The sequence below is a fragment of the Salvelinus fontinalis genome, unplaced genomic scaffold (assembly GCF_029448725.1).
Source record: "Salvelinus fontinalis isolate EN_2023a unplaced genomic scaffold, ASM2944872v1 scaffold_0685, whole genome shotgun sequence".
NCBI lineage: Eukaryota > Metazoa > Chordata > Actinopteri > Salmoniformes > Salmonidae > Salvelinus > Salvelinus fontinalis.
The window spans coordinates 73,154-86,419 of NW_026600894.1; the positions used below are offsets into that span (position 1 = coordinate 73,154).

A 13,266-nucleotide genomic window follows, 5' to 3' on the forward strand; every position below is an offset into this window, starting at 1 on the left:
CTGACCTGTCTGTGGACCAGAGTGTCTCCCTCTCTCTCTGACCTGTCTGTGGACCAGAGTGTCTCCCTCTCTCTCTGACCTGTCTGTGGACCAGAGTATCTCCCTCTCTCTCTGACCTGTCTGTGGACCAGAGTGTCTCCCTCTCTCTCTGACCTGTCTGTGGACCAGAGTGTCTCCCTCTCTCTCTGACCTGTCTGTGGACCAGAGTGTCTCCCTCTCTCTCTGACCTGTCTGTGGACCAGAGTGTCTCCCTCTCTCTCTGACCTGTCTGTGGACCAGAGTGTCTCCCTCTCTCTCTGACCTGTCTGTGGACCAGAGTGTCTCCCTCTCTCTCTGACCTGTCTGTGGACCAGAGTGTCTCCCTCTCTCTCTGACCTGTCTGTGGACCAGAGTGTCTCCCTCTCTCTCTGACCTGTCTGTGGACCAGAGTGTCTCCCTCTCTCTCTGACCTGTCTGTGGACCAGAGTGTCTCCCTCTCTCTCTGACCTGTCTGTGGACCAGAGTGTCTCTCTGACCTGTCTGTGGACCAGAGTGTCTCTCTGACCTGTCTGTGGACCAGAGTGTCTCTCTGACCTGTCTGTGGACCAGAGTGTCTCTCTGACCTGTCTGTGGACCAGAGTGTCTCTCTGACCTGTCTGTGGACCAGAGTGTCTCTCTGACCTGTCTGTGGACCAGAGTGTCTCTCTGACCTGTCTGTGGACCAGAGTGTCTCTCTGACCTGTCTGTGGACCAGAGTGTCTCTCTGACCTGTCTGTGGACCAGAGTGTCTCTCTGACCTGTCTGTGGACCAGAGTGTCTCTCTGACCTGTCTGTGGACCAGAGTGTCTCTCTGACCTGTCTGTGGACCAGAGTGTCTCTCTGACCTGTCTGTGGACCAGAGTGTCTCTCTGACCTGTCTGTGGACCAGAGTGTCTCTCTGACCTGTCTGTGGACCAGAGTGTCTCTCTGACCTGTCTGTGGACCAGAGTGTCTCTCTGACCTGTCTGTGGACCAGAGTGTCTCTCTGACCTGTCTGTGGACCAGAGTGTCTCTCTGACCTGTCTGTGGACCAGAGTGTCTCTCTGACCTGTCTGTGGACCAGAGTGTCTCTCTGACCTGTCTGTGGACCAGAGTGTCTCTCTGACCTGTCTGTGGACCAGAGTGTCTCTCTGACCTGTCTGTGGACCAGAGTCTCAGCCTGCGTGCTGAAAGCTGACTGTTTCTACCTCTCAGGCTGGAGGGTCTAACAGAGGATGTTCAGCTCCAGTCGTAACAAAGACCAGGGTGAATCATGTCGTGGCCCAGCCGACACACTTCAGCTTATACAACCCTGAGGACTCTCGGGATTTTTGATGACTCAAAATGTCAAAGTATTTTCAAATCGTTCTTCTTTTATGTCTCGCCTGGCTGCACTTGGCATTCTGCTGTCTCCTGGATGGTTTTTGGCTTCTCGCCCATGGAACTTTAAAAAATAAATGGTTTGTCAGATGGATGAATGGTCTATCAGAATGCTGGTACTACAGCTGGTCTCTCTTTCTGTAAGTCACATCTCTCTCTATACATGCTCAGTCTGTAACAGGACTGACTGCTGCTACGAGACATGGTGTCTGAGACACAGGTGCTTGCCTTCATAGGATACGTGCATATTGTGTAGACCTAGATCTCTTCACATTCAGGGGTCCTGTTTCACTCAGTTGGTAGAGCATGGCACTTGCAATGCCAGGAACATGGGTTCAATTCCTGGGACCACCTATGACTAAGTCTTTTTGGGAAAAAGCGTCTACTAAATGGCAAATATTGGTATTATTATTCAGTGACTGTCGGACAAATTAATAAAGGTGTTAAGTAGTGTCAAGCTCAACCCCTAAACTGCCCGTAAATCTTCATTTGAGTTCTCTGACAGCACTGGTCTCTCTCACATACAGACTATCCCATTACAACCTGACAACCTGTTCAGGCGCTCCCACTCTGGTAGAGGGAGGATCTCTCCAACTGGAGAACCTGACAGTCAAGGCACTGCGCTGGGCGTGCGACGGTTTGCCTCTCATGCCATTGTTATCTTTTTCTGAGCGTGCACACACACCCTTACGTGCAGGACCTTGACATGAGCATGTGATTTGGACTCTAGGCCTCATTAGTGCTCTCTCTATTTGTGTGTGTGTTGTGTTTACTCAGCGCTCAGAGTTCATTCCTCCCAAGGCCCTAGCCAGCCACAAGAATGCTCCCTGCTGCTCTGGAGACTGGAGAGGAGGGAAGCCCATAGCCCAGGCTCTTGTATGTCAGTCACCCTTTTCTGCATACACACACATAATTATTATTGAGTTCCCCTCAACTCCCTGGTCAGTCCAGCCCTGGGACGGGTTCACTTGGACAAAAATGCTCCAACTGATTGAAAGAGGGAGGTGCTATATGAATATGAACTTGTCCAATATGTTTTTTTGTCTTTGTTTTCATTATCTATTGCAAAACGTTTTGCTACCGGGTGCCCTAATGAACACGACCCAGGCCTCAGTGCCGATTCATATCAGGCACAGCTTCACTATGTGACTGACTTCTCACTGCTGTCAGACACAACAAGGCCAGAGTTGTCATGAAGTGGTTCAACTGTTCCCTTGGAGAACCTCCTCACCTACTCAACCCCTCTTCAGCACTACTACAGTTAATGAGGCATGGTATTGTTAGCCTATTAGTTGAAACACAGTGCAACCTCTCCCCTCAGACATGTATGACACACAAACAACTTCCTAACGGATACAGTGAAGTCATTGTCGTTGTCATGTATCAGTTATTGATGGGGTAAACAGCGGTTATTACAGCAGAGAGACAGTAATGTGTTGGGGCTGTGGAGTTGGGATGGTAAGGTGTGAGAATGGGCTACTCGGCAGGGTGTTTGTTAGTCGTTAATAGCTGGCTTTTGCAAAAAATGTACACCTTTATTTAACTAGGCAAGTCAGTTAAGAACACATTCTTATTTTCAATGACTGTCTAGGAACGGTGGGTTTAACTGCCTTGTTCAGGGGCAGAATGACATATTTTTACCTTGTCAGCTCGGGGATTCAATCTCGCAACCTTACGGTTAACTAGTCCAACGCTCTAACCACCTGCCTCATTGCACTCCACGAGGAGTGCAGCAAGGAGCCAAGTTAAGTTGCTAGCTAGCATTTAACTTATCTTATAAAAAACAATCAATCATAATCACTAGTTAACTACACATGGTTGATGATATTACTAGTTTATCTAGCGTGTCCTGCGTTGCATATAATTGATGCGGTGCGCATTTGCGAAAAAGGACTGTCGTTGCTCCAACGTGTACCTAACCATAAACATCAATGCCTTTCTTAAAATCAATACACACAAGTATATATTTTTTACATCTGCATATTTAATTAATATTGCCTGCTAACATGAATTTCTTTGTCACTTCTCTTGCAACAGAGTCAGGGTATATGCAGCAGTTTGGGCCGCCTGGCTCGTTGCGAGCTGTGTGAAGACTATTTCTTCCTAACAAAGACAGCCAACTTCGCCAAACAGGGGATGATTTAACAAAAGCGCATTTGCGAAAAAAACACAATCGTTGCACGACTGTACCTAACCATAAACATCAATGCCTTTCTTAAAATCAATACACAGAAGTATATATTTTTAAACCTGCATATTTAGCTAAAAGAAATCCAGGTTAGCAGACAATATTAACCAGGTGAAATTGTGTCACTTCTCTTGCGTTCATTGCACGCAGAGTCAGGGTATATTCAACAGTTTGGGCCGCCTGGCTCGTTGCGAACTAATTTGCCAGAATTTTACGTAATTATGACATTGAAGGTTGTACAATGTAACAGCAATATTTAGACTGATGGATGCCACCCGTTAGATAAAATACGGAACGGTTCCGTATTTCACTGAAAGAATAAACGTTTTGTTTTCGAGATGATAGTTCCCGTAAGCGACCATATTAATGACCTAAGGCTCGAATTTCTGTGTTATGTTATAATTAAGTCTATGATTTGATAGAGCAGTCTGACCGAGCGATGGTAGGCACCAGCAGGCTCGTAAGCATTCATTCAAACAGCACTTTTTTGCCGGCAGCTCGTCGCTGTGCTTCAGGCATTGCGCTGTTTATGACTTCAAGCCTATCAACTCCCGAGATTAGGCTGGTGTAACCGATGTGAAATGGCTAGCTAGTTAGCGGGGTGCGTGCTAATAGCGTTTCAAACGTCACTCGCTCTGAGACTTGGAGTAGTTCCCCTTGCTCTGCATGGGTAACGCTGCTTTGAGGGTGACTGTTGTCGATGTGTTCCTGGTTCGAGCCCAGGTAGGAGCGAGGAGAGGGACGGAAGCTATACTGTTACACTGGCAATAATAAAGTGCCTGTAAGAACGTCCAATAGTCAAAGGTATATGAAATACAAATTGTATAGAGAAATAGTCCTATAATTCCTATAATAACTACAACCTAAAACCTCTTACCTGGGAATATTGAAGACTCATGTTAAAAGGAACCACCATATTCATATGTTATCATGTTCTGAGCAAGGAACTTAACCTCTCTAGGTTACGTGAGACGGTAGCGTCCCACCTCTTCAACAGCCAGTGAAACTGCAGGGCACCAAATTCAAAACAACAGAAATCCCATAATTAAAATTCCTCAAACATGCATGTATTTTACACCGTTTTAAAGATACACTTGTTGTAAATCCAGCCACAGTGTCCGATTTCAAAAAGGCTTTTCTGACGAAAGCAAACCAAACGATTATGTTAGGTGAGTGCCTATTCACAGAATAAAACAGCCATTTTTCCAGCCAAAGAGAGGATTCACAAAAATCAGAAATATAGATAAAATGAATCACTAACCTTTTATGATCTTCATCAGATGACACTCATAGGACTTCATGTTACACAATACATGTATGTTTTGTTCGGTAAAGTTCATATTTATATCCAAAAATCTGAGTTTACATTGGCGCGTTACGTTCACAAGTTCCAAAACATCCTTTGATTTTGCAGAGAGCCACATCAATTTACAGGAATACTCATAATAAACATTGCTAAAAGATACAACTGTTATGCATGGAATTTTAGATGCACTGCTCCTTAATGCAACCGCTGTGTCAGATTTCAAAAAAGCTTTACGGAAAAAGCAAACCATGCAATAATCTGAGTCTGCGCTCAGAGCCCAATCAAGACACAAATATATCCACCATATTGTGCAGTCAAAAGAAGTCAGAAATAACATTATAAACATTCACTTACCTTTGATCTTCATCAGAATGCACTCCCAGGAATCCCAGTTCAACAATAAATGTTTGTTTTGTTCGATAATGTCCATTTATGTCCAAATTCCTCGTTGTTCTAGCGTTCAGTACACTTTCCAAAATCAAAAAAGTACAGATGAAAAGTAAAAAAAAAGTTATATTACAGTCCGTAAAAACATGACAAACAAAAGTATTGAATCAATCTTTAGGATGTTTTTAACATAATTCTTCAATAATGTTCCAACCGGAGAATTCCTTTGTCTTCAGAAGTGCGATGGAACAGAGCTCGCTCTCACATGGTCAGCGCATGTTCAGGTCATGGTAGACCTTACTCAATCCACTGTCATTTGGCCCCACTTCACAGTAGAAGCATCAGACAAGGTTCTAAAGACTGTTGAGATCTAGTGGAAACCTTAGGAAGTGCGACATTACCAATATCCCACTGTATCTTCAGTAGGAGCTGAGTTGAAAATCAACCAACCTCAGGTTTCCCACTTCCTGGTTGGATCTTTTCTCAGGTTTTTGCCTGCCATATGAGTTCTGTTATACTCCCAGACATCATTCAAACAGTTTTAGAAACTTCAGAGTGTTTTCTATCCAAATCTACGAATAATATGCATATTCTATCTTTAATGGCTTTGTAGCAGGCCGTTTACTCTGGACATGCATTTCATCCGGACGTTTGCTTTCTTACATGGCACATATTGCACTTTTACTTTCTTCTCCAACACTTTGTTTTTCCATTATTTAAACCAAATTTAACATGTTTCATTATTTATTTGAGGCTAAATAGATTTTATTGATGTATTATATTAAGTTAAAATAAGTGTTCATTCAGTATTGTTGTAATTGTCATTATTACAAAGAAATCTAAAAAATCGGCCGATTAATTGGTATCGGCGTCGAAAAATCATAATCGGCCGACCTCTACTTACATGTATTAACTTTGACAACGAATGCTTTTGTTTATACGTTTTGTGCAAATGAATAGAACATTGCCAAATGCATAATTAACAAATATTGCACCTATTTAATGCAACCCTTGCTTTTAATAGATCGCAAAGCAGCATTCAACCGGGCTAAACGTTTGGAACAAGTTCACTTTCTCATCCATAGCCTAAAAACCCATATAAAATGCAAGTTAGCTGTTTAGCTCCCATATGTAGGCTGAGGGCATTTAGGACATCTTCTACAGCTTGTCGCTAAAATAACCTAATGATTATGATCACACTTACTCAATACAAAAATTATGTTGACACTATACCAAAGATGGTTTGGTATGGTTTAGAAACTTGGGAACCAAGCTGGAGTAATCAGTGTAGCCTGTCATCGCCTGGACTCGTTGAAATATCTTCACGCCTAGAAAAAACTTCCAGGCTTTCGTCAACTGTTAAAAAAAATAAAGTTAGAATTACAGGTGATAGTTTGGGGAAAAAACCATATTGAATCGTCCTCTGGAATAATGGTTATGTATTTAATACCCCAATGAATGCCCAATGAATGCCCAATGTTCTCTGGTAATACTTGGTCCCGTGCAAATAGTGCTAAAGCCTTAATAATAACATAGCATTTCTTGCAGTCAAATTATTCACAAAATGTAGGCAAAAAATAATTAATCTTGAGAGAATGCAATGCTCAGATACGATCTGTAGAGGGGCTGACTTAAGTATTTCAACCACAATATGCATCGAAGCCCAACTGAAACATGATTAGAAACACGTTGGGTCGTTTTCACAGCTTTTTCTTTGCAACTGGTCAAAATTGTCATTTGACATTTTTGCACAATCTTTTTTTTCTTCTGCTTTATAGTATTTTCTCCCCAGTCCCTGAATGTCTTTGCTCCGCGAAAGATGACCGAGACCTTTACCGAAGTTAACTAGATTTGAAGCATTCATTCTCTTTTTATATTAAATTATTCTGTTGAGCAAGAGTTTATTTAGTCTTCTAAGGCAACATATGTCTACAATTAGATAAACGTAGCTTCTCTTTTGTCAAGTTGACTAACAAATAGCCTACCAAATTGTCTAAATCAGGCAAAACAATATCCTGCACTCCCTCCGTCAGATAATCGTTTTGCAGTCTGACTGTAGCCTGGAGTGCATTTTTCTATATTTGCGTGTTAGTCTTGGGTGTGGGCCTCAGATTTTCACTTTATCACACGTAGTCGGATGGTTGAGGATGGGTTATTAGCAATTTTGGGCGGGTGCGGGTGAACAAACAGCTGACCCATGCACCACTAACACGCACAGCTTACAGAACCTAAGAAGAAAATCTATCAGACAGTGCGAGAGCTGCTTCTACAACTCCAACATATCGTTCGTTGCTGCTGGAGTGCAAAGTGCTTTTACAAGCCCAATCATTGCCCAACAATTCTAAGTACAATGGCTTGTTAAAAACTGTTTTGACGGCCATGATTTAAAAAGATATGCGATGATAATTGAAGCACGCTTTTGATTTCGCCATTCAAATGCACAGGCAGTTCCGCAGGCTTCAGTGCATGTCATAGCACTTTGCAAGGAGCATTGCAGTATGCATTTTGAAAACGTACTTAATTGTTTGAAACCTGAACGTTTTATGAGGCATGTCTTACCTTGCTTCAAAGTGCCCTATAGTGTAATTTTACCTCAACATATATAATATTTAATAAATATAGTACTTAACATAGCATTTGACCCAAACTTTTTTCTAACAATGAGTTAGACATGATGAATCCAATGAAATGGTCCAAAGTCACCTCTGGACCCCGCACACCCCTTGCCAATCCCTCCGTAACAATGAGTATATATGATCAGTTCTCTGTCAGACTAGTAGTATGGAGCTGCGGCTCGGGCTATTGCTTCATCCTATGTAACGTATTCTCAGTAAAAGAGAAATTAGTTATTGATATCGTTAGGTATATTTTTGCGTCATTCATCCTTATATTACCAGGTTCTGACCACTAGATGGAGTTGTTCCTGCTATTAGGTGAACACTGAAATGTATTCTCTGTGAATATAATTTATTTTCTCTGGTAAGAGAAATTAGTAATTGAAGTTGTTAGGTTCATGTCCCATCCTACATCCTGGTACTACAAGATTCTGACCTCTGACAGATATCATTCTGAGCACCGTGGGTGGACGCCTTAATTGGGTTAAGCACCCAATGCACATGGGTCCGGTAAATTTCAAAAATGTTAGGCACATTTAAAATGCTGCCAGTCAAATGTCAGGCGCCACGTTTTCCCAGTGGAAACCCAGGTACATGGCTAGGCTATTTTTAGGAATTGCCTTGGGAGCTCTATGCAGTGAACAAGGGGAACAGAAACACACACACACAGTCTTGGCACAGCTTCCAAGCAGACTGCAGTTCTTCAGTCCTAGATTAGCATGTCGGCCACACTCCAGCAGCAGAGAGAAGAGGTAGATTACGCTAGCATATCCAGCAGCTGGGATTGTGTGTCGGTCTGTGTAGGTTGTGTGTGTGTGTGTGTGTGTGTGTGTGTGTGTGTGTGTGTGTGTGTGTCGGTCTGTGTAGGTTGTGTGTGTGTGTGTAGGTTGTGTGTGTGTGTGTGTGTGTGTGTGTGTGTGTGTGTGTGTCGGTCTGTGTATGTTGTGTGTGTGTGTGTGTCGGTCTGTGTAGGTTGTGTGTGTGTGTGTGTGTGTGTGTGTGTGTGTGTCGGTCTGTGTATGTTGTGTGTGTGTTTGTGTCGGTTGTGTGTTTGTGTCGGTTGTGTGTTTGTGTCGGTTGTGTGTTTGTGTCGGTTGTGTGTTTGTGTCGGTTGTGTGTGTTTGTGTCGGTTGTGTGTGTTTGTGTCGGTTGTGTGTGTTTGTGTCGGTTGTGTGTGTTTGTGTCGGTTGTGTGTGTTTGTGTCGGTTGTGTGTGTTTGTGTCGGTTGTGTGTGTGTAGGTTGTGTGTGTGTGTAGGTTGTGTGTGTGTGTAGGTTGTGTGTGTGTGTGTGTGTGTGTGTGTGTGTGTGTGTGTGTGTGTGTGTGTGTGTAGGTTGTGTGTGTGTGTGTGTGTGTGTAGGTTGTGTGGGTGTGTGTGTGTGTGTAGGGTGTGTGTGTGTGTGTGTGTGTGTAGGTTGTGTGTGTGTGTGTAGGTTGTGTGTGTGTGTGTAGGTTGTGTGTGTGTGTAGGTTGTGTGTGTGTGTAGGTTGTGTGTGTGTGTAGGTTGTGTGTGTGTGTAGGTTGTGTGTGGGGTGTGTGTGTGTGTGTGTGTGTGTAGGTTGTGTGTGTGTGTGTGTGTGTGTGTGTGTGTAGGTTGTGTTTGTCAGTCCTAAATGGTGACTTTCAGTAAGGGTGTGTTTGTGTATTGTGCAAAGGCAGGACTGTCACCCGTTCTGTTCCTGGACTATATTTGGACAATTGGTCACTTTTGACAGCCAGGCTAACAGTCACACAGGCTGATAGTAAACTGGCCTTTATCTCACTCTGACTGCCGTTTTGACAATCTGTGAATTGGATACTATTCTGTTCTGTGGGGACTTTCCCTTCATTTTATTGTTGACAGCAACAATTCGATTTTGACACTGCAGTCTTACTTTTTTTTGCGAAGCAATGCTTCTGCCAGGTTGGAGTATGACAGGTATAGAAGGTGTTTGTAGTTGTTGAAATCGTTTTGATTTGTTCATTTGTATGAGTGTTTTTCCTTTGGGGACAGTTTCTTGTCAAACAAGCACAACAGACAAATCATGGCTGAAAGTTACTGAGAGAACAGGTGTAGAAACCACGCCTTCTAAACTACATTTTTCTCCCATTAGACCTGGTGTCGCTGTTCGACCTGGAGAATGACCTCCCAGACGAGCTGATCCCCAATGGGGACCTGGGTGGCCTGATGGGCATGCCCTCCAACGGTGCCCCTGGCGGGGGGGGAGGAGTGCCTGGAGGAGGTCCCCGGGGCCTGGGCTCCATGGTCCCTGATGCTGCCGCCAAACACAAGCAGCTGTCTGAGCTCCTGAGAGCGGGGGGTGCTGGGTCCGGTGGCATGGGCCCCATGATGGGGAAAGTCCCTATGGGCCAGGGCTCGCCGAACCAAGCCCAGAAAGGAAGCCCCGCCAGCGGGCAACAAGGCAACGGCTCCATGGCGGGCTTCAACCAGGCTATGATGAACAGCCATGGACACGGGATGCCGGGCCAGGTGATGAACGGGGCCCTGGGGCCGGCAGGACGAGGCCGGCTGGGGCTGCAGCAGTACCAGGTCCAGGCCATGCAGGGGGCTGGGGGGGGCGTGGGGCCGGGAGGCAGCAGTGTGCTGGCTGAGACTCTGGCTCAGGGAGGAGGGCAGATGGGAGCTCACAACGCCATGAACGCCCAGCAGGCTAGCAACATGAATAAGGTGAGTGTTGGTGCATGTACTGTCTGTTTACTGTCTGGCTTCACTCGGGACCTAGGGTTTTGACTAGTCTGGTCAGGAAAACTCATTGCCATGGCCTATGATTTGTGATTGTAAAACTGGAGTAAATGCATTGGTCATTTATATATACAGTACCAGTCAAGTTTGGACACATTTACTCATTCAAGGGTTTTTCTTTATTTTTACTATTTTCTACATGGTAGAATAATAATGAAGACATCAAAACTATGAAATAACACATATGGAATCATCTAGTAACAAAGAAAGTGTTAAACAAATCAAAATATACTTTATATTTGAGATTCTTCAAAGTAGCCACCCTTTGCCTTGATGACAGCTTTTGCACACTCTTGGCATTCTCTTAACCAGCTTCACCTGGAATGCTTTTTCAACAGTCTTGAAGGAGTTTCCACTTATGCTGAGCACTTGTTGGCTGCTTTTCCTTCACTCTGCGGTCCAACTCATCCAAAACCATCTCAATTGGGGTTTAGGTCGGGTGATTGTGGAGGCCAGGTCATCTGATGCAGCACTCCATCAGTCTCCTTCTAGGTCAAATAGCCCTTACACAGCCTGGAGGTGTGTTGGGTCATTGTCCTGTTGAAAAACAAATGATAGTCCCACTAAGCGCAAACCAGATGGGACGGCGTATTGCTGCAGAATGCTGTGGTAGCCATGTTGGTTAAGTGTACCTTGAATTCTAAATAAATCACTGACAGTGTCACCAGCAAAGCACCATCACACCACCACCTCTGTGCTTCATGGTGAGAACTACACATGCGGAGATCATCCGTTCATCTACTCTGCATCTCACAAAGACACGGCGGTTGGAACCAAAAATCAAAAATTCTCCTTTTCATATTGGTGTCCTTTTAGTAGTGGTTTCTTTGCAGCAACTCGACCATGAAGGCCTGATTCACGCAGTCTCCTCTGAACAGTTGTTGAGATGTCTGTTACTTGAACTCTGAAGCATTTATTTGGGCTGCAATTTCTGAGGCTGGTAACTCAAATGAACGTATCCTCTGCTGCAGAGAACTCTGGGTCTTCCTTTCCTGTGGCGGTCCTCATGAGAGCCAGTTTCACTGCGCTTGATGGTTTTTGCGACTGCACTTGAAGAAACTTTCAAAGTTCTTAATTTTCTGTCTGAAAGTAATGATATACTGTCATTTCTCTTTGCGTATTTGAGCTGTTTTTGCCGTAATAGGGCTGTCTTCTGTATACCATTCCTACCATGTCACAACAACTGATTGGCTCAAACACTTACTTTTAACAAGGCAAATCTGTTAATTGAAATTATTCCCAAGTGACTACCTCATGAAGTTGATTGAGAGAATGCCAAGAGTGTGCAAAGCTGTCATCAAGGCAAAGGGTGGCTACTTTGAAGAATATCAAATATAAAAATGGTTGGTTACTACATGATTCCACATGTGTTATTTCATAGTTCTGATGTCTTCACTATTATTCTGCAATGTAGGAAATGGTACAAATAAATAAATGTTGTGTCCAAACTTTTGTACTGTATATTTATCTTTTAATTTCATTATATTCATCCAGGCTTGACACAGATGGGAAATGATGTCCTTGCTTTACTGTGTCCCATAGTCTTCCCGTGCTCTGGGAGCAATGCTTTCTAAATGGCTTGTTCATGGCATTGTCCGTTTCATGCGTGCTTTGCATCAGTACATCTGTCTGTCCAGATAGGAAGCTTGTTGTTGGTTTGGTGACAGAATCATCGGTCCTGCTCATATCACTGTTGAGCTATTAGATTCAAAGTCATGTCTCTGTTTGGAACAGGGATTCCCTGCTCATATAGACTGATCTCTTGATACTCACTGTGGGTGTGAGTGAGAATCAGTGTGAGTGTGCATTGTTCTTGTACTGATTGAGCGCTATAATCCCTGTTGGTCAGTACATGTACACATGCGTCTGTTGGTCTCTCTGATGCATCGTTGTCTCCCACCCACCATACGCACAACCATCTGTAAGCTTACCTTGGGATTGTTGGAGGAACAGGACACCCAGCTGGGGTGTTGAATACATCCCTCCAGGACAGCAGAAGTGACCTTTCGTAGCATGTTAGGAGCACAGGCTGACCTTCGAACAGTCTTTTCCAGTAACGGGATTTTGCCTATAGCTACTGGAGTCTCCATAGCGGATCAATGCTAACATTATCTACTGGATTCCCTTGCTTGGCTAGCTGGGTGGAGCTACTGGAGTCTCCATAGCGGATCAATGCTAACATTATCTACTGGATTCCCTTGCTTGGCTAGCTGGGTGGAGCTACTGGAGTCTCCATAGCGGATCAATGCTAACGTTATCTACTGGATTCCCTTGCTTGGCTAGCTGGTTGGAGCTACTGGAGTCTCCATAGCGGATCAATGCTAACGTTATCTACTGGATTCCCTTGCTTGGCTAGCTGGGTGGAGCTACTGGAGTCTCCATAGTGGATCAATGCTAACGTTATCTACTGGATTCCCTTGCTTGGCTAGCTGGGTGGAGCTACTGGAGTCAGCCTGCTGTCAGCTCTGAGGTCTTCTAGTGTATTGGGTGTATATGTGTTCCCCCGTATGTCTCGCTTGTAGGTAAGGCTGAGGCTAAAGCATGGAGAGTTAAGCACATATAAATATATTTCATTTGAATTCTATGGTTAGGCCTGTAACTTGATTACAGCTTGGTATTTCATTAATATCCCATAGACTTAGGCCTACTAT

At 44.1% G+C, this 13,266-nt stretch overlaps 1 protein-coding gene across 1 annotated transcript in view; it reads left to right on the plus strand.

Moving 5' to 3' along the window:
• LOC129847046 (histone lysine acetyltransferase CREBBP-like) overlaps positions 1-13,266 on the plus strand; it is a 43,522-nt gene that overhangs the window by 14,534 nt on the left and 15,722 nt on the right. The window contains exon 2 of the mRNA XM_055914822.1: positions 9,966-10,540. Coding sequence (XP_055770797.1) covers positions 9,966-10,540 — 575 coding nt within the window. The remainder of the gene's footprint in view (positions 1-9,965; positions 10,541-13,266) is intronic.